Source organism: Accipiter gentilis, chromosome 17 (assembly GCF_929443795.1).
Source record: "Accipiter gentilis chromosome 17, bAccGen1.1, whole genome shotgun sequence".
Classification (NCBI taxonomy): Eukaryota; Metazoa; Chordata; class Aves; order Accipitriformes; family Accipitridae; genus Astur; species Astur gentilis.
Window position 1 is genome coordinate 9,054,064 of NC_064896.1, and position 20,586 is coordinate 9,074,649.

The following is a 20,586-nucleotide window of genomic DNA, read 5'->3' on the forward strand; positions in this document are numbered from 1 at the left end:
GCACAGATAAATGTGATGTGTCATTGATTATTTTGATTTCTTTGGATTACAAGGATCAGAATCAATTACAAGGGAGGTCTTACAGCACATGTGGTCTGTGCTGATGATACTCATAATTTTTTAGAAATTAAAAATATTTCAATTACACGGAAAAAAATGACTTACCTTTGCTGAGCAGTGAAACGTTGCTACAGAAGTACAGGCTACACTGTAGGCCTGCAGATGACTACAGCTGCAGCCATGAGAGGCAGAATCACCTTATGCCCTTAGCTGAAGAAACACGGTTAGCAGAGGGGATAGAGCACTTCAGCAGTGCATGTTACCACAATAAAAGACGCACAGTGTTCTGATTAGGACCATCTTACAGAAGTATCTAACTTGCTCCTTGTGAGTTAATGGGTTAATAGAGCCTGACCTAGGAGTCAGTGTCAGGACCACAGGGAACTACTCACAGGATTATCTGTAAGGTTTACATTTACCAGCTAAACAGAGCCGAGTCAGGTTTGGCTAAGTTGCAATCATTGCAGCCTTGTGTAATGCAATACATTTCATGTCTTTACTAAGGTTAGCTGCAGGGGGCTTAGAGTCACATTGAAGTAAGCACTGTATCTTGGTGCTCCCTAATTCATGACAGCTTGCACAATTATTTGGAGAATAAAATAATTAACACCAACATCTGTTCCCAGCTGACTGCTCCCTCCTGATTTCATGCGTAGATGAAAATGTTGCCTGGGGACTAAGATGTGTACAAAACTCTTGCTACAATGAGCTAAAGCAGACTTGGTTTATTATTTTTTTTAATATTTCAAAGGTCAAAGGCACCTGGAAGATAAAAAAAAAGACCTAACAAGACACTTTAGGTTGCTTTTGTGCATAATGAAAAACATACAGATGATTTTTTTCTTTTTAAGCTATTAATTACCTTCTTGTAACTGTCCAAATTACATTCCTATCTTCTGTGGCTAAAGATATATAGATATGAATGCTGGTGAATCTGGGGATGTAGCTGGGTTTGCAGTGTTCCATTCTTCTGTTTTCTTTCTCCCTCTGGTAATAGTAATAGATCTAAAGCCCTCTTCTTTTTCTCCTCCTCCCCTTGATTTCTTCTAGGCTTTATGTCTTCTTCTGAAAGAATAACATCTTAAAATTTCATCATTAGGCACAGAACACTAGAAGCAAAAATTCTGACCAGAAGTGGTTTTTATTTTCATTGACATTGCATTATCTTAAGGGTAAGGGAGAGGCTTAGTCTGTAGTGTCCATGCTTCTGGATTTGGTTGTATGTTTGTGTGCTCTGGAGCCTTCAGCCACAACCTTGAAATTGCAGCTGGCAGGAGTGTGTGGCTGGGTGGGTCTGCCCACCAGGGAAAAATGTATGAATCCCAACTTGTACTAGTTCAAAGCAGACTCCATACTGATACCACTGCAGTCTGATAGGCCATGACCTCCTTTTGGGACCGAGCAGTCTTCCTGCTGTTATCATACTGAAATCAAACAGAGCATCAGATATTCAAGCTCTAAGCTCTTGAAAGTGACCAGCCCATTACAAATTTAAAAAGAACTTATTTCAAATTGAGTGCCATTCTGCCCTGAGACTGACACATAGGCTTTTGTTTGGATTAGGTTCATGATTCTGCATTTTTTAAAGAATTAATTTTCTTCTGCTGAGATGTCTTGAGTGTACTTATTTCCTTCAAATCCCAGTATTTGCTGGAGCAGAGTGGGCTGGCTGGTCCTTGCCAGGGAGGCCATCTTGGGTCCATGGCTGCACCCCAAACCTCCAGCTTAGGGCTCCCACAAGGAAGGTGCCAGGACAGAGTGCTGTTTCTGGCCCTCACCTTCCCTTTGCAGCCTATTCAGAGGCACAACAGCACTGGGGATCTATGCTTTCACAGAGACCTAATATCTCAAGACGCTTGTCCTCGGCAGAGCCTGATTCTGAAAATGCAAACGTCCGGCTCCTTCTCCCACAAGGAATATGCCAGCCCCGAAAGCTGTTGCTGCTCTTCACGTTCCCTGTGCAACCTATTCACAGGCACAGCAGTACTGGGGATGTGTGCTTTCCCAGAGACCTAACATCACTCTCATTTTCTGCACTGCCTGTTTTTGAAATGGCAAACATCCAGCTAGTTCTCCCAAAAGGAACGTGCTGTTGCTCCCTGAAACCTGTTGCTGCTCTTCACCTTCCCTTGGAAACCCCTTCACAGCCCCACCAATGGTGCTGTCCTGCACTTGCTCTAACACCTAACCGTCAAGCTTGCCAGAGTCCAGGAACCTAAAGGACAGCCATTGCCTAGGGCTCCCACACAGAAAGGGCCAGGACAGAAAGCTCTTTGTAGATCTCAATTTTCCTTGGCAGTCCCTTCACAGCACCACCAAACAGGTCGTCCACGCGCCTTGCTTCCCCAGGGTACACCTTTTCCCCCACACTTTTACACCCCTGGGGCCTCTCCTTGCAGCCCCTGGAGCTTCCTTCCCCGCGACGGCTGCGAGACCATACCACCGTGTTTCGCTGTGCCTCCGTCAGTCAGCCTGCCGCAACCCCAGGCTCCCGCCCACTTTCCCATCACGTCCCGTAGGGCCTCCCTTTGGCCCGGCCCCGGCCGACCCGCTAATCACACAGCCCAGCCCGCCCCACCCCGCCCCCGCCTACCAGTGCCCACCTCCCTTCCCGCCTCCGCTCCGTCTACACGGAGGTGCCGCGCCCTGCACCTCCCCCCCTGCCCCGTCCCGGTCCCGCCCCCCCTGCCGCCGGCAGCCAATGGGGGAGCGGGCGGTGAGCCCGGCTCTCGCAGGGTGTGTGCTTGAGTGGTTGTCCTTTCGCTCGCGCCGCCGCTCGCTCTAGCCCAGCCCAGCGCGGCCTGACCCGCTGGAGCGCCGGTAACCGCCATTCTCTCAGTAGGTGAGGGGAGGGGGGGCTGTCGCCGGCAGCGGGCCCTGGGCAGAGATGGGGTACAGGTCCTCGATCGCCGGCTTTCCTGGCGCGGCTCGGCTTAGCTCTGCTGCCTGCGGGCGGTGAGCTCCGGCGGTCCCAGGGGAAGGGGGTACGGGGCAGCGACGGGCCGTGTTCCCCTGTGCCCGGCGGATTCACTGCGGGCTGCCGCTCCACCCCTCCCTCCCTCCCCCCTCCTCCCCAGCCGGGGCGCGCCCGCAGTGCGCCGCCGTCCGCGTCGGGGCTGAGGGAGGACGAGACCGGGGTCAGGCGGGCGGGCTCGGTTGGTTTGGTTTTAGCCTAATTATTATTTTCATTAGGGCGAGCACGAAGTTCTGTGGTAAATGTGCGAGTGCGCCGCGTGCTGTTTCTTGAGCGGGGCTTATCTGTGCTGGAGGAAGGGGTGAAAACGCGGGGAGGGTTGTGGGAGCGGGGCTGCTCCTCGGCGGGCGCGGGAGTGCACTGGAAAGGCAAGGTGTCCTTGACATCCTGCTCGGGTGTCCCCTTGGCGTGGGGCTTAGTGCGTTACTGCCGCAGATGAGGGAGCGGCGGGGGGAGCGGTGTTACGGAGTTACATGGGGAGATTCACGAAATCTGCGCCGCGTGAACGCAGACGACGTTGGTGACCCGCAGCCTTCCGCGTTAGAGGAGCTGCTTTGACCCGTTAGCAGGACAAGTTTCAGCTCTGTAGAAGTGTGCACGCAGCTTGGTATCAGTGGTGGGGTTTCAAGTGTGCGTAAACTAAATACCGAAGAAGTGTGTGTGAGAGACTCGTCCATATGCTCGTGTGATTGCAGGGTGTGAAACCTATAAACCGCAGCCACTGCAAACTGCTTTTGAGATACAGACAGAAAATGTTGTATTTTGTTCATGGCATGGCAGGTTTACTGGATGAGAATGCCAATTAAACTTGTTGCCAAAAGTAGATTTAAGATTTTTGCAGCATCTTGGAACTCCATTTTCTCACTTCATTTTCACACAACTTTAATGTTTTGCACTATCTTTTCTGGTTTAAACTGAAAAATCAACCTAAAATATGACTCCTGTTACAACCCAGTTCTAACAGATCTATACTAGTATTGATGGAACTGTAACAGGAAGCACCTTTTTCTTTGAAAGAGAAGAGTGCAAAGTAGGATCAAGACAAATATCTCATTCTTCCTTTTATCTGGCAATTTGTCAGCACTTAGATGACAATCGTATTTAAACTCTGCAGTCTAGAGGAGACTACTGTACAGAAAACTACCCTCTTCCTTATCACGTTTGTAAGAGTGTAGCACTGAGAAGATCTAATAATGCCTTCATTCTCCTCTCCTTAAATAATCGTGTTTTCCCAAGTGTCTGACCTCTTCAATTTCAAGATCTACAAGCTCTTTTATGTGTTTTCTGATCATTGTGAATGGATGTTATATAAAAAAAAGTATTGTAGTCTTTAGTGGTAATGAGCAGGTTCTTTTCCTGTTATAAGCATAGCAATATACTGATATAAGCTAATAATTACCAGTTTATAATAGCACAGGTGATATTGTAGGTAAGTATGATGTGGAAGTCCATTTGTTCAGGAAATGTAACTTTACATGATTACATAGGTATTGGGCTCTGTCATAGCTGTGACTTTGAAAGATTAGTTGATCCGAGGGCTCTTTAAAATTTTGGGGCGTTACAGCCTTGATTCAAGAGCTTCTTCCAGGAAGAAAACACTATTCTTGCTTAAAGAAAACTGTAACATCAAGCAACTGAAGCTTTTTAGCACTGAGGACCAGAAGGGAAGCTTTGAAGTTGCACAAGGGAAGCACACCCTTTTTTTTCTCCAGGCTTTGAGATATACTTGTCTTTCTCCATCGCTTGCCGTCCTTCTCATGGGAAGCTGTTGTCTGCCGTTGGCAGTGCCTTCATGGCCCGCCTGGAAAAGCGGTTGGGGGTGCCGGTGGCCCGACTGTCGTGTCCCCGCCCCCGTTGGCCTGCGCGGCGCTGCGGCGGCGCGACCTTTCACCCACTTCTCGGGAGTGGTCACGTGAGCAGGCGCGGGGCGGGGCGCCTGGGGCGGGGCCGCGCCCCGCAGAGGCCGCCCGCCCCCCCGTCGAGCGAGAGCTGGCCCGCCAACTCCCCGCGTCCCGTGGTGGAAATCGGGGCGAGAGGATCCGGAGCAAATAAAACCAAACACAAGTTCTGGAGCGATCGTGCGGTTGCTCGGCTGGGCGGATGTTTCTGTTCGCAGGGGTAGTTGGAATGTTGAATCCTGAACATGACTGGTTTTGGAAAATCTTGGGTAAAAGGTGGCTTAAGTGAATGCTTTTATTTAAAAACAAAAAAAACCAAACTGCAAAACAAACACCCGGCCAACCCCAAAACTGTGTATTTTTTTTTGATATTCCAAAACCACTGTCTTTGTCCTGCAGCATGCTGTATCATAGTCCTGAACTCCACATGTTCAGAAAAAGAAGATCTAAATGACTGAAAAGCACCCCTCTTTTTTCAATTTTGGATTAACTTTAATAGAATGGTCAATTTAAATATTTGTAAAATGTTTGGAGCTGGTTCTTCATTCAGTCTTTGAGCCTTATACAGGCTGAAAGACCTAACTCGGGTCTTTCAACCTTGTACAGTAAATGATCATGGAACTACTGTGAAAGCAATCCATTCAATTTGCCTTTGGTCACCAATCATTGCTGTCCATCTTCCAGGATCTCTGAAGTCCTAAAATGTGACTTCTTACATATCTTGTAAAAGTCCCGCCATTCCAGAAATATTTGTTGTTATAGAGAAGATAATAATTCTTCTTTACTGCATGAGCATAGAAGCTCATTAGTGCAAAGGGAGAGAGAAGGGATAAAACTCATATAATCTAAATGCCAAGGTGTGTCCTTTATAGCAGTATTAAAAAGAAATATCCAGATCTAGAGCCTAGGTTTTGGGGTGGGGTGGGGGAGGTTTCTGCATGATATAACTGTGCAGTGTTTTAGTTTTGTATGCATATCTCTCACTCCGCAAGTTTATTCTGGATTTCTAGAATGTCAGGGGAGGTAGCTTGCTGGATGTGTACAATATAACATGTATTGCAATAGAGACTAGAATAATCTAAAAGGTCTAGGAACAGTATAGTATATCCTACTCTGTATAGGGGAAAAAATGTAAATAATATGACAATTGTAAAAGTTTCTGTTTTGATTACAGTTGTGGAGCATGTCTGTTTTGGTTTTGGGTTGGGGTTGGGTTTGTGGGGTTTTTTGTTTGTTTTGGTTGAACTGTACAGTTTGGAACCATCTTTTACAGGATCATGCTATTTGGGAAGAAGAGAGAGGCCATATGATCCAGAAACTGTAGGGATTAATATTCCTTAGTGTTAGCCTTGTAATTAGCACATTGTCTGCTATAGCACATTGTCTGCTATTGTATTCTACTTCTTTGCCTGACTGTCTCCAGTTTGATCAGGTGAGAATACAATTTACTATCTGTGGCTTTTCTCCTGGAAGTGCCAGTGAAAACGATCTGTTCTGTGAGCATCTCTCCAAGAAGTCTTGATGGTATCTGTGTTGACTGTAACGGGAGTTTAAAGCCTACGGGCAAATGCTTGAAAAGCTGAAACTAACATTGGAGTCTAGCCCCTGAGATCACCTTGCTTATGGCATTAGCTAGTGATCACTAATTTGAGCCCTCAGAAATGACTGGCTGCGTAGCAGATGAACTTTATTTCACTCCACAATTCCTCACCATCTCAGACCTGTTAAATGAAGACAGATCGATCAGATAATACATTCATCCAGTGTAATGGAGAACAGTGTTTCAGAACTCGTGCTTGTGACTCTTCTCTCCGTTTCCATCACTTTTTCTAAAATGGTTCTAGTCTGATTCAGTCCTTCTGAGGGGTTGAAAGCTGTGTGTGAATCAAAGCTCAAACTGTTTTTCTTGACTTCCTATTTCAGAGCTACAACTGACTGTTTGCCATTGCTGTAGCCTAATGTCTATTAGGAGACAGCAGCATTGGAATGAATCTGCCTCTCAGTGTGTCCTAACCTATTCAAGATCTCAGCTGCAGTGAGCTTGCAGGACAGAAGATTTCTGTGTGACAAATAGATCTCAAGTCCACTTTTAAGGAAGACAGCTGTTCAGGTATGCTTACGTTTCATTCATTGGTCTGTTATTATCTCTTCCCTTCCATATATGCCCATTGCTCCAGTTTACCACTTGGGAAGGGAATAAAGAAATTGGCCCAAGATTCCAAAGGAGATGCCTGCAGAAGCTAGCTAATATTCACCCACAGGTGATCTTGGAAAACTGCTGAGGGTGGGACACAACCTGATAGGTTTGTCAGTGGGACAGCAAGTTACTGCAAACTCCTTAGCTGTTCTGATTTCAAACTGTCTGCTGTGGGTAAGGTTTGCAGCATTGCCGTACCTTGGCAAATACATGTATTCAGTTCTCCATCTTAGCTTGAACCACAGCATTTGTTCATTTTTTAGATGTGAGAAATCCTTTAAGATATTTGCAATTCCAAGGGGCCACAGCTGTCAGCTGTAGGTGAGGTGGAAAGGATTGGAGGCAATCATTAGCAATAACCAAAGATGAGAACTTGAAATTTACATGTCAGATGATGGTGGTTGGAGAAGTCTCTTTCTAAGTCACTTTAGCCACTTCAGTCATGGCACAGTAATTTTAATTTGGAGACCCTATGAGAGAGAACTGCTGCATAAACAGCAGATTCAGCTTTAAGGAGGCTTAAACTGGTTTTAGCATGTATCAGTCAGAACTAAAGTGGCATGAGAGAACCTGTCAGTTTAACTTTGTTTTTGTCAGATCAAATGATAATTGATTGAATGCTATGTTAATTCAAGTTTTAAAGCAGAATGATTCTTTGATTTCGGTTTCATTTCTATGCCATAGTCATTAGGTTCACCTGAGAAGCCCTGTTGAGTGAATTTAATCCACATGACTATTGCACAGAAATTATTTGGCTTCACTCCTCAGATTTCTTTTAATGATATTGTGTCTATAGAATATGATTGATCATTGTAAGGTGGGTGAGTTATTGGTAAGACTTGAGAGCAGCAAGTACCAGTGTCTTTTTATATGCTGAAGCATGGTTAGGTATTATTGAAGGCTAGTATGTAAGGAAGCTATTTAGAAATAGATATTCTCAAGTGAGTAACAGTATCTGATTAATCTTTATAGTAAGTTCAGAAGTCAGCGCCAATCACACAAACTATGAATAAGCTCTCTACTCTTTCTTAGGCTTTGGTATCTTGTTACCTTTTTGCAGAAGCATAGTATACACTGCAAGAAAGTGGTGTTAGCTGATAGAATATCCAATAAACAGATACAAAAGAGACCAGACCATCTTTTTTGTCATATGTTTAAATGTTTGATCTGTATATTTTATATTGTTTACTGAAGATTTTATAGGTCAAAACCTGAATTTCCTTTGAAAGGCATAAAGCCCTAGACAACTTTCATCTTTGGATTTCTGTTAAACTGCTTTTTGTTTAGCTTTAGTTTTAACTTTGTTCAGCTGTGCATCAAAGGAGCACCAGATGCACGTGAGTAAAAGCATTTTTGGCATCCTTCTGGCATTCTCTGGTTTGCTGCCTTACTTAATCGACCCTCTGGCATTAGGGCAGAATTTTCATATTTATGTCAGATAGTGGCAGGGAGGCAGTTACTCACATAGGAGCAGATGGGACCTTGAGTTACTGAGTCAGTGCTGGATGCTGCTATACAGGATATACTTTAGTGTCTGAAACTACTGCATTTACAGCAAACTTCGTGAAAACACTTTACTGAAGTCACATGGTTTTTAGTATTGATAATACAGGCTTTTTTTACCTGATAGGAACAGTCAATGTTTCCTGTAGGTAGGTATTTACATGTAACATTAAATTCCAAGGGTTTATTTTTCATTAGAACTTTGTACTGTTTCCCACTGTATCACTGCAGTATACATGACACTTAAGGTCAGCTGCAGAAATCTACCTGCTGTCTTAAGACTAGCAGACTCTTACTGGACAATATAGTGGTGTTTAAAATCCCAACATACATTTAAAAACCTTTTATAATGACACACTGGTGCTTTTCAGTGAGGGCAAAGTTACTGGAATTATGTTGAAAAATTCAGATGAATCATTGTCTTAAAAGTTCATGCAAAATCTCTGTAAAAATTCTACTGCAAAATCCAGCCTCTTTTATCCTCCAAACTAATAGTACATTTTTGTCAGTTGCAGAAAACTCTCTGTTTTTGAATGTTTGACTGTTACTACCAATTTGACTTCCAAGGTTTGCTGTTCCTTTAAAGCAATTGAAGCACAGGATTTCCTGTTCAGGCCTTAAGTGTTCTAAAGTAAGTTTATTTTTTGAAGCAGATTTATTATGAACTCCTGCATTAAATTTCATAAAGCATCTCTGCTAGCTATACAGTTTACACTGTATGAAAAAAATAGGATTGATGCTTCAAGCCCTTAATCCTCTTAGTGGCTTTCACTGGACTCCCTCCAGTAGTTTCATTTCTCCCTTTCCCTGGGGAGCCCAGAACTGGACACGGTATTCAAGATGGGGCCTCACCAATGCTGAGTAGAAGGGAAGAGCCACTTCCCTCAAACTGGTGGCAACACTCCTCCTAATGCACCCCAGGATTCTGTTAGCTGCCTTTGCTGCAAAGGCACCTTGCTGGCTTCTGTGCAACTTGCTGCAAAGTTACTTTCCAGCCAGTTGGTCTCCAGCGTGTACTAGTGTATGGAGTTACTCCTCCCTAGGTGCAGGACTTTGCACCTCTCTGTTGAATGTGTTAAGGTTTCAGCCTGCCCACTTCTCCAGCCTGTTGAGGTCCATCTGGATGGCAGTGAAATCCCCTGGTCTATCAGCTGCTACTCCCAGTTTCAGTCCCTGTACTTGTAAATCTACATACAGTTTGGTTCCTTTTTTCCTTTGTGTTTTGCTGTCTTCAATCATTTAAATAGGGTTTGACAGCTACTACTTTTGCATGAAACATCTGGAAGGGTGTCAAACTGATAGACTTCAGAACCTCTGCAGAATTCAGACAGGTGAAGACATACTTGATGAATGTTACAAAGACAACTACACTTACAGAAAATTTTGGGGAAGACTCTAGCCCTTTACATTTGTCTAAAAGAGATCCTGCTGCTTGATATAAGTATTTGATACACTTTTTGGTGTTTGCATGAGGCTTTTCCAACAAAACCAAAAAGCTTAAGCAGCCCTGATTATCTGTAGATTGCATCCATTTCTGAGATGGCTGTATAGATCAATGTTGCCATTAAGCCGTAGTTGGTGGCAAAGTGTGGAAGTAAACTAACATGGTAGCAAGTTATTTTAGGATGTTGGCACTGGCTTTGTTGTGCTTCACTACATATCATTTCATTGCAAGCACGCTATATAGGCAAAGTCAGCTGCCATAGGGCAGTCTGAATTATGTTGTGTAGGTGGTACTAAAGGCTTTGGACTGACACGAGCATCAGTAACAGAAATCGGAAAAGAAATTTGGAATAATGCATGAGGAGACTTGGATGGGCATCTTGGTGTTTGGAATTCTCTTGCTTTTAGTTTAGTATCTGGTATGAAATCAACAGATTTGAGCATAAACAATTATTCATTGATTTGTGTAAAACAAAATGCATTCATAGTTTTGGCTTTCTAGGAGAGCAGAAAATGCAAATTTCTATAGTAATAGCTTAAACAGGTGAGAGAAAATACTTGATCACTGTCTCAGCACAAACACAGCGCAGGTGTTCTGTGTTTTAATACTGGCTCTGATTTCCTCAAGTCTGTCCTCAGTGATCTATCCTAAAGTGTCAAAATACGTTAACAAATGAACATAGAAATGAAACTTCTTGGATGTCTGTTTTCTTCCAAGAGCTGTAGCAAGCTCATTTCCTGAAGGGAGATCTGATGTGTGGACAATAAAATACTGAATAAAACTTCTTCAATGTTTTCAATATTTAAACAAGTTTCAGAGTTGAAGTCTTTTAAGAGAACTTGTGAGAGCTCCAGAATTTTTTTCCTGTTTTGTATGGCTGCTTGTAACATTCAAACAGTAACTTATTCCTTTGCATGTTGATAGAAATGGAATTCCTTCCTCCTGCCTTTTCTTTTTGAAATAAACTGTTTGGGGGACAAAGACATGGGGGCATTTGCTTGGTTTCCCAAGACCTTCTGAGTTCAAGGTGTCTAGTTTCAAATGGAAATCTTAATATAGTTCTGTTTCCTAATTAAAATTGGGTATAGTGTACTTTCAATTAATACCTCTCTCCACTTCCCATCTTGAAAACTTCCTTAAATGATGTAATTGTAAATGATGTAGTATCACTCTTTTCTCCTCACCAGTCTCTATTATTCCTATTTGAAACTTGAGTGCTAAGCTAAATTTTGAAGCTGTAAGTTTATTTTAAGAAAGGAGTGAAAAATTCTTCAAGGTCAGGTTTCTGGGTTTGAGGTGGTTGGTTTTTTGGTTTTTTGGGTTTTTTGTTTTTTTTTTACTTTTAAGCTTGCTAGTAGGAACTTGGCAGGAGTCAGAAGACACTACCTGTGTGATAAGATGCGTCTCGTTGTTTTATTGGTAGTACCTTGCATCTGTGTGAAATTATGAGGGCTTCTAGGTGCTTCTGAATTCAGAACTGCCATCATACTTCAAGACGCAGCATATTTTAGCTCTTAGCACAGGGACAATGTAAATCTGCCCACCATCTTTGAACAGCCTGTGGTTTGGGTGCCAAAGATGTCTATGTGATAACAGTATGAAACCTGTGGGAGGTGGTATGTAGCAGTGTTCTTGGAGAAATTGTATGCAGCAGTCACTGCTTTTCTAAGAAAACTGTCAACCTTCGATCATCAAAGTAGAATAATTGGAGATAATTGTTTTATGAGCTTAGTTTGGTTACTACACAGGTGTGTGCCCTGTAACTAAAAGCTAATCTTTAAATAAGTGTCAAAAATCTGTGAGGAGAGCCTCACGCTAAATTGTTGAGGTAGCTTGCAAGTAAGAGTCATAGAATTAAGTCTCTCAGCAAGGTTTTAGCTATTCTGGGTCATGTGAATAAGGCTTCTCTCCAGTTTTCCTCTGCATTTGTTAACTTGCTTCCCTTGCAGGAAAAGGGGCTATAGATGTGAAAACTACATTTAAATATTATGTCTCTTTCCAGTGGATGTTTGGACTGCTGCCAGGGAGAAATGGCAGGGTTTTCTCTATTCCAAGAGGAATAGGAAATGGGGAAAAAAATGGATTGCATGAGCCAAGCAATGTCTGGGAAGCAAGTAGCTAAGATGAGCTCTGAGATAAGAGGTGACGTGGATATCCCTTAAAGCAGGGGAGTTGCTTTTTTTGAGGTAGAGGTGGTGACTTTATTTTTTTTAGCACTGTCATTTTATCCATATAAAGCTTCTGAAATCTACAGAAGCATTTCCAAATGTAACTGCTTCAGGAATTAATACCTTGTTTTGTGCAATGTAGTGTAATACATTTAACTTTAGTATTGTGGCTTGGTGCTTTTTAAGAGGCACATGGTAATTCTTTCACTGTCTTTTAGACACTGTGTTCTGTGTTATGTGCTTCATATAGACATTACCAACCGCAAGTGACTTCTTGCGTGCATGACTAAATGGAAGCATCCTGCACATGGGATCTCTTTTAGCTTCAGATTTTCCAGAGCTGAGGCTGTCATCTCCTTCTGTGGCTGTAGGAAGGTGTAAGCTGTCATACAGAGTTGACTGTTCAGCATCTGCAACCTGAAGTCATAAGGTCTGTGTGCTGAACCTCCATCTTTGTAGTGTAAATATCCTGAAAATGCAAAAAGAGCGGTCTGAGGAGGCTTTGTGCATAGTAGGCATAGCAGCATAGACCTGATGGTCTGAAAAACTATCAGAGCTTAGGTTTTCTGGTGTGTTTTCTTCATTTGAAAGTGACATCCAACCTAGCAGTACTTGTTTATAACAATGGGGAAAAAAACCTGTGGTTAAGTTTTGATTGGCTTAAGCAGAGATCTGAAAAGGGAAGAGGAGAAACATCTGCAGCTGCTGCAGCATGTTTGAATTGAAGTAAAACCAGAAAAGAGCAAGGAACATGCAGCTTTCTCCTTTAAAGGGGAAAAAAAAAAAAAAGGAAACCAAGCTTTAAGGGGCAAGTGTGGTTTTTAAGATACATTAATATTATGAAAGAACATTGAAAGGAATGAAAAAAGCCATTTCAGATTACTTTTAGAAATTATTATGCTCTTTTTTTTTTCCCCCTTTAACTAAGACCTGGCCAAACCACTAAGAAAGTGGTTTTGTTTATGAGCTTTTGTTTATGGCTCTCTTTTGGGAAAGAGTTTAATTAGTATATGCTGTACAGAAATATTTTGCTGACCAAAATGCCTGAAGTTAGAAGAAGTTACTGTTTCAGTGTTAGTTAGGCGATTGATGTGGGTGCTGCCTTGCTCACGTTGGCAAGTCAAGTTTATAAGTCTAACTCGTGCTCCTCTGGTCTGTGCCCTTTTACCTACTTTGCTAGCAGGCACGTGACAGCAGAGGAATGCAAAGGAGGGGAAGTGTACAGCAGCTTATGATTAGATTTGGCTTTAAGGAGGAAAATAAGTGTTCAAAGAAAGGAACTTCAGGAAGTCTTTGGTGTTCAGCTATCATAATTCAGAACAGTCTTAAAGGCTTACATTTTTCTTAACTAAAGGAAAAGGATATGAAAAGAAACAAGCCATTTGATTGTTTTACATCTTAGGGTCAAGTAATACAGTCCAAGAACTAGACTTGTCTTTGTTTTCAGGGCTTGTTTACTTGATTCAGGGTTAATTCTTGCTGAAATAATATTTCTTTGGCAATAAGGAATATTTTCCTTATTGAAGCTTATTTAATTTTATGATCATGCTAAGTTTTAATTCATTAAAATATCAGTTTGACTGTTTATGATTAATGCTATTTATAATCTTTTTCTGCCTTGGACAGTAGAAATGCATATGCCTAAAAAGGGAAGGGTTCCTGAAATTCTTCCTCTTCAAGAACAGAGAGGAAGATAGTTATAAATTCCCAGGCTGAGAAGTCACAAGGGAGTTGAGGGGTAATAGAAACTAGTTGATCTGGTACTTAAGGCACTGGCATTCCAGAATACAAAGTTCCATGAGTGAACTGGAGAACCTGTTGGCCCTTCTTGAGACAAATCCAGGTGCCTGATTCTCTGTATGGGGGTATGGTTGGTTTTGTTGTGGGATTTTTTTCCATCCTAGTCTTAGTAGTACTGCTAAACATATGATGAATTCTTAACTTTGAGTACTTTCCCCTTTTGCAAACCATGTTGAGTCCAGGGTATACCATGTATTACTGCTGCCTGTCTTCTTTTATTGCTGTCTTGCAGTTTTGGTCTCAATGTTGAACTGGTGATGCACAATTTAAATGAATGAATGGACAGATGACTTTGGCTTCCTGATACTTGCCTGCAGCAAGTCCCCTTTGAATAAGCAGTTGTTAGTGATATAGTCATTAAGTACTACAAATTGCAGTTGTTACTAGGGAATACGGGGCTTGTCTTAAAGGTTTTGAAACTGGTGTTCAAAGCTGATTTGGTTTCTTTGTTGTCCTAATCAGACACGGTACATGCATAGATCAAATTGCATGCTATCTGTGATATTGTGAGCTTTAGCTACCCTTTTGGAAGCCCAGAAGCCTGGTTCACCCAGGACTCAGCCTCTAGAACTTGAGCGGTGGCTGATGGATTTTGAAGATCTGTGAATTACCATCAGCCACTGTAGCAGTAGTTGTATTGCAGAGGTTGATCATTGCAGGCTGGTCTGGGGATAGGCCCTTTAAATATTTCAAACAGCCACTACCTACTGGTCAGCAACCTTACTAAATGCTGCGCAATGGCACTTATCTTGTTCATCTCTGCCTAGTGCTCCTTCTCCTTCTATACTGTGTATTTATTTCCTAAGCCTACTATTACTGCAGCATTCCCAATACTTACATTCCCTGGTTGTCTGCTCATATACCTTTGCACTCCTTCTCTGTGCTCCAGATGACTTTGACATAGTAGAATATTTACAGACTAGAGGAGGAGCACTAGAGTCATAATAAAATGCTTTTGAAGTGCTCAGCTAAACTGCAGTGGTTAGTTAACCCTCAAATGCTGTTCAACAAGGGATAAATGTCTACCAGAATTTAAGTTTAATTATAAAGTCTAAGCTTCAGGTTTGCAAAAGAAATGTAAATTTCAGCCTTTAGGGTTCAAAAGGCATGAAGTAGTTGTACTTTCTCTTGGTTTTGCTTAAATAGAAATGCCAGTGCCACCTTAAAACACTTGGTATTGATAATATTGTGTTTTGTACCAGTAAAAATGTGAAATTAAAACTTGCCCTTGAATCCTGACCTACAGGTGGGGCTATGGATTCTTCTGCCTTTTTGCCATTCTTCTAAGAGGAAGTTGTTTTTAGGATTATGCACAGAAGTTTTGGTAAGCTAATAAAAGAACGTGGACAAAACACTTGGAATCACGATGGTCTCCTCAGGAATATGTAGTTTGCCCCACTTCAGTGTTATACCTAGAGCCTGTCTGCAAAAATCTATGTTCTTATTCTAAGTGCTTGAACAACATTAGTCTGAATTAATGATAAGTAGGGGTAATTTCCAGGATATAAATATACTTGTTACAGAAGGAAAGAAGCTATGAAGATGAGCTGATAAATAAGAGCATACAGTTCAATTTGAATTGGCTGTATCCTCAGAGAGAGTTGAGACATAAATAGGTAGACAGAATCACAGTTGTATTTCTGTTTTAACTTCCAGTGGTTTTTATTTGAGCCTGTCATGCCTGCCCATTATTATGGTCTTTTGTCAATATTAGCACTGTTGTTGATATTTGTTTGTGTAGTTAAACTGAGCTGCAGTTCAATTAAATTTCCTCTTAATTTCAGATTTGTTTATGTGAAGGTAATTTTTCTGACAGTTGTGATTTGGTTTCCTCAACTCTGCATAGTTTTGATTTTGCCATTATTTGCCAGCCAGAACTCAGAGCTGCAGGGGCTGTAGTGTCTTATTGCTGTGACTAATCAGCTTGAAATTAAGATATGAAAAAAATTTCAGAGGAAGATACAGCCAGAAGCAGCTTTGTTTTGCTAGTTGAGGTGAAGGCTTTAAATACCTTTTGTTTTAAAATGATGAAAAAAAAACATTTTCTGAATCTCCTTTATCATTATAGCGTTAGATGCTATGTACCCACAATGCGCTTTTTATAAATATTATGGCTGTAATATTCTGCTCTGCTCTGAATTTTTGTATATTGCATGTATTCACAATATTCACCTTGCTGCAATCCTGCCAAAAGGCCTAAGTTACATGAGAGTGTTTTGCTTCCATTTTCAGCTGTTGTGGCTAGAAGAGGTACCTTAATTAACATACTGGACGCTCAGACTGAAGTGCAAGGATAGCCTGTAAGGAAGAGGCAACTACTGTATGTAAGTTTGGCATACTTTGAAATATATCCCAAAATTACTGTGTAGAAGATATCTTGCTCGAAATGGACTAGCTCCTAGTTCCTTTGAACAAAAAGGAAATAATTTTTTAACTTTGCTTTTTGACAGAACTCTTTCTGAAAATGGCAGAAGCTCATCAAGCAGTAGCTTTTCAATTTACAGTAACTCCAGATGGGATTGACCTGCGAATGAGCCATGAGGCACTCAAACAAATTTACCTATCTGGTGTTCATTCATGGAAGAAAAAGTTCATCAGATTCAAGGTATTTTAAATTTGTCATGTCCACCAAGCTTGAGGGTTATTTAACGTTTTATAGATTTATTGAAGTTTTGTTTAGGCAAAACTTAATTTTTTTGCCTTTGTGCAAATAAAGCTCCTTATTGTGAAAGGCTTGTATGGATTTTAGTTAAGACAAGGGATACTGAGGAAGGTAGCACTGGGTGATGCTGCGAAGACTGGAAGGTACTACTTCTTGATTTATTCTATGGAAGCAAGATGAAACAGATGTAGAAATTAACAATAGCTTTAATTTACTTCATTCTCTTCATAATACATCATGTAATTATGTAATTTTTTAGCACATCAGGAATATAACTAGTTGTACCTCTAAGTGATATGACACTAAAAATTACAAGACTACGCTCTTGATTTTACGTATTCTTTGCCAGAATTAAGTTTTCAAATTAAGGACAATGTTTGCTGTTTTCAAAAAGTTACCTGAATACCTATCTTGTACAAGTTATGCTAAGTAGTAATGTTTCTGATGAGGTATTTGTTATAGATTGTTGTGAATTTATTGTTTTGTTCATTGGATCATAAATGGTATCTATTTTATTAGTACCAAACTAGATAAGCTACAGGCTATCTTCAACATCTCTTTTAAAACATTTTTTTAACAGTAGTCTTAAAATCTTCTCATAAAGCTATGAGAAGGACATTTTAAATGATATTAAAAGAAACTTGATTCTGGTTTCCAGTGTCTTGTTCAGTGAAATATTTTTGCCATGTATTCTTTTAGAGAGGCCTAACTCAGTGTAAGTGGAAATTCTTGAAGAGTCATTTTTTCCAAAGTTGTTTTCTCCTTTCAGTATTTTTGTAAGACTTGCAGCAGCAGCAGTGTTGTCTACAAAAGAACTTTAAAAGTTCCTTTAATTCTTGATATCATTGTGACAATTCTCTGTAGCAGTCAAACTTAAACTAAATCCATTCCCTACTCCTGAGTTAAGCATACATAAGAAAATGTTGCATAACTACTTTTTTAAAACTAAATGACTTAAAAGTGTTCTTTTTCGTTGCTTTTCATGGTATGAAGTCAACCACTTTAGTATGAAAAAATTATGTGAAGGCTTTTCTTTCCAGAATGGAATTATCACTGGCGTTTATCCTGCTAGCCCATCTAGCTGGCTTATTGTTGTTGTGGGTGTGATGTCAACAATGTATGCCAAAATTGATCCTTCTTTAGGAATAATAGCTAAAATCAACCGAACACTTGATACAACGTAAGTAGACTGAAAAGTTACTGTTCCTCTAAAGGAAATCAGTTTTATTTGTAGCTACTCTTAAAGCTAATCCTGTTAAAGTGTATTAGTTTTTGAACAGTATTTTTGTGACAGAGTAAGCCCCATAAGCAGATGTATGAGGGTATGAAATAGGTAAGTTGCTATACCGGTATTACTACATTGTTGTCTGAGTATTTGGGAAGCACATTTGGCAACTTCTGTGGCCTTTGATCTTGCTGCATGAAAGGGTGTTTGGAAAGGAGTTTATGAAAAAGGGCTAAAGAGGCATGAAGCTTGTGTAATGCTTGCCTGTAATACCATTAGACTTAGGTTTGCAATATTAGGTTCTGTTTAGAACTTAAACTGACGTTAACTTACACATGCTGGCTTTTGTTTTAAATAGTGGCTATATGTCAAACCAAACACAGAACATCGTTAGTGGAATACTTTTTGGCACAGGGCTTTGGGTTGCCCTTATCGTCACAATGCGCTACTCTCTAAAAATGCTGCTTTCCTATCACGGTTGGATGTTCGCTGAACATGGCAAACTTTCTGCAGGCACCAAGTTTTGGATGGTAAGGATATATTGTCTTCCTGTTTCATCTTGTCTTCTATCTGATCTGTATTCAAAGCCCTAAAAGAGAAAATTTTGCAGGTTTTTCCTTGCTTGTCTTTTCTGTGTCATGGGACAGGAGGCTGTTAGGTAGATATTTCTACTAATTACTGTCATCCTTCTGATGCTATAATTAAACTATTCAGGATGGCCTTGTAGAAGGAAGAGTAAATGCTTCAAGAATAAGTTCTAAATTTGCCAATGCCTTGGTACTGTGTAACTCGAATACCTACTTTTTCTTGATGTGCAAGTACAGCTTAAAGAACTTGGGCTGCAACACCAAAGAATCTTGTACTCCCCAGAAAGTGCTACTCTAATTCTTTTGGTGAAATGTTAAGACTTCTGGTCATCCATTCTAAAATTAATCTTAAGCTTGAAGAAAATAATATTGAATGTCCTTTCCATTTGATTTATTGGTATGCCTCCAAAATGAGTTGGAGAAAAAGCATAAGGTAGGTTGCCTGTTATGCAGTTTTTACATAAGGGTAAGATGAGAGCGATCTGGCACCTGTTGATCATTGTGGTGCTTTGGAAAAGGATCCTTAAAGGATGTGGTAGGTATAAAGTGAGTAAATCTACGTATAGGTGCTCTAAGAGATGAAGTGGGGTTTTGTTACTTGGACTGGTTTGTTTCAACTCACTTTTGCCAGTATTGTATAAATAACTTAAGTGCCCTACTATGATAAAATTAGTCTCTGCAGCCTCAAAATTAACTGATGTGTGTTAGACTAACAACGTGTCATGATTTATTATGAAATATGTTCAAGAACAGGTATTCAGAATGGTACACTAAAATAGAATTTAATGTTCATCTGTTACAAATGAAATTTCTAATTGATAGTTTCTACTGGAAGCGGTGTCAGGAGCCTCATGACTCGAATTTGTACAGTACAGGCTCTGAATGGTAAGGTTTTCTGTCAATTGCTTGAAGCTGTAGCTGTCTGGGTTTTCAGCATGTCCTACCAAATAGATATTTTAAGACTGTTAATATTGCCTCATCAACCATAAACAGTATGAACTGTAATGCTACTTACCATGCTTTGTTGTGTATTGTATTTATAAAATTTTGTCTGTTATATATGTTGCATATGTATTTTGTTGTGTATTATATTTTGTTGTGTATTATATGTTTTAAAATACATTCTGACTATAGAGGTGTATGCCCAACAGTATCATCTATACTTAATATGAAGCTCTATTTTAATACCTTATTCCTTCTTTAGGTAGTCCCAACAAAAGAGAAGACTGGTTTCCCTAGTGAAACAGTACTGACTACCTTAGCTTTCTAGATTTTTTAAAATCTTTTAATATTGTATTATTTTCTGGAGGGGTTTTCCTGTTGGGGTTGTTTTGGTGGTTTTTTTCCCCTTAGCTGTTTTTCATGCTGATTAGCAGCATGAAAAATGCTATTGTGAATATACTATCTTCTGTTCAAATAGTCGTGCCTATGAAAAACCTGAGCTCTGATTTCAGTCACAGTACAGTGATTTTCAGGCTGGTTGGAAGGTGGCACTTTTAATGAACATACTTCATCTTCTAAAGTCAAATTTCCTGTACCAAGATTAGGGGAAAAATCCAAGTAGTAGTTGCAGGTTTAAAAAATAAGTTAAAAAATAATAATAATCTGTGAACAGATGCAACACATGCTAGAATGAAATTATTTGCTGTGTCTACATATGAAATCAGATATAATTAAGTATGCATGTCTATCAGATCACTTTAATGGTCTTAAAATGTTAAATTCTCTACTACAAGTTTACTTAAGAGATAAACACTGTCAAATGTGTTTGCTGTTTTTGTCAGTTGAGCAGGTACTCTCTGAAGATAATTTCAACCTTTCCTGGCTAAAGAGTTCTGGAATAAAATTGTTTCCAAGTATGGAATCAGATTTTCTTATGAAAAGCTGAGCTTTTTTTTCTCATCAGGCTTCAAATTTTTCTTGTCATGAAGCACAACTATATTTCATTGGGCTGATCACTGTGGTGCATCCATGCACATCTGACAGCTCTTTGATACAGATCCATTTGCAGGGAGGTCTTTGTTGCTGGTAATTCTCTGCAATTCTTAATAGTTTTGTGCTGCCTAAA

General features: G+C 40.5%; 1 protein-coding gene across 14 annotated transcripts in view; it reads left to right on the top strand.

Moving 5' to 3' along the window:
• The first annotated feature begins 2,789 nt into the window (after nucleotides 1–2,789).
• Nucleotides 2,790–20,586, top strand: part of CPT1A (carnitine palmitoyltransferase 1A) — a 48,308-nt gene continuing 30,511 nt past the window's right edge. For 2 of the 14 annotated variants that reach the window (XM_049820595.1, XM_049820608.1), the window contains exons 1-6: nucleotides 2,791–2,898; nucleotides 6,856–7,042; nucleotides 16,277–16,368; nucleotides 16,495–16,649; nucleotides 17,747–17,886; nucleotides 18,290–18,461. In XM_049820595.1, the coding sequence (XP_049676552.1) occupies nucleotides 16,509–16,649; nucleotides 17,747–17,886; nucleotides 18,290–18,461 (453 nt within the window). In that variant the 5' untranslated portion in view covers nucleotides 2,791–2,898; nucleotides 6,856–7,042; nucleotides 16,277–16,368; nucleotides 16,495–16,508. Of the gene's footprint in view, nucleotides 2,903–3,197; nucleotides 3,216–6,855; nucleotides 7,043–9,141; nucleotides 9,264–12,462; nucleotides 12,675–15,290; nucleotides 15,369–16,276; nucleotides 16,369–16,494; nucleotides 16,650–17,746; nucleotides 17,887–18,289; nucleotides 18,462–19,363; nucleotides 19,404–20,586 lie in introns of those variants that run through there. The other 12 variants (XM_049820598.1, XM_049820601.1, XM_049820602.1 and 9 more) reach the window with 12 other exon arrangements.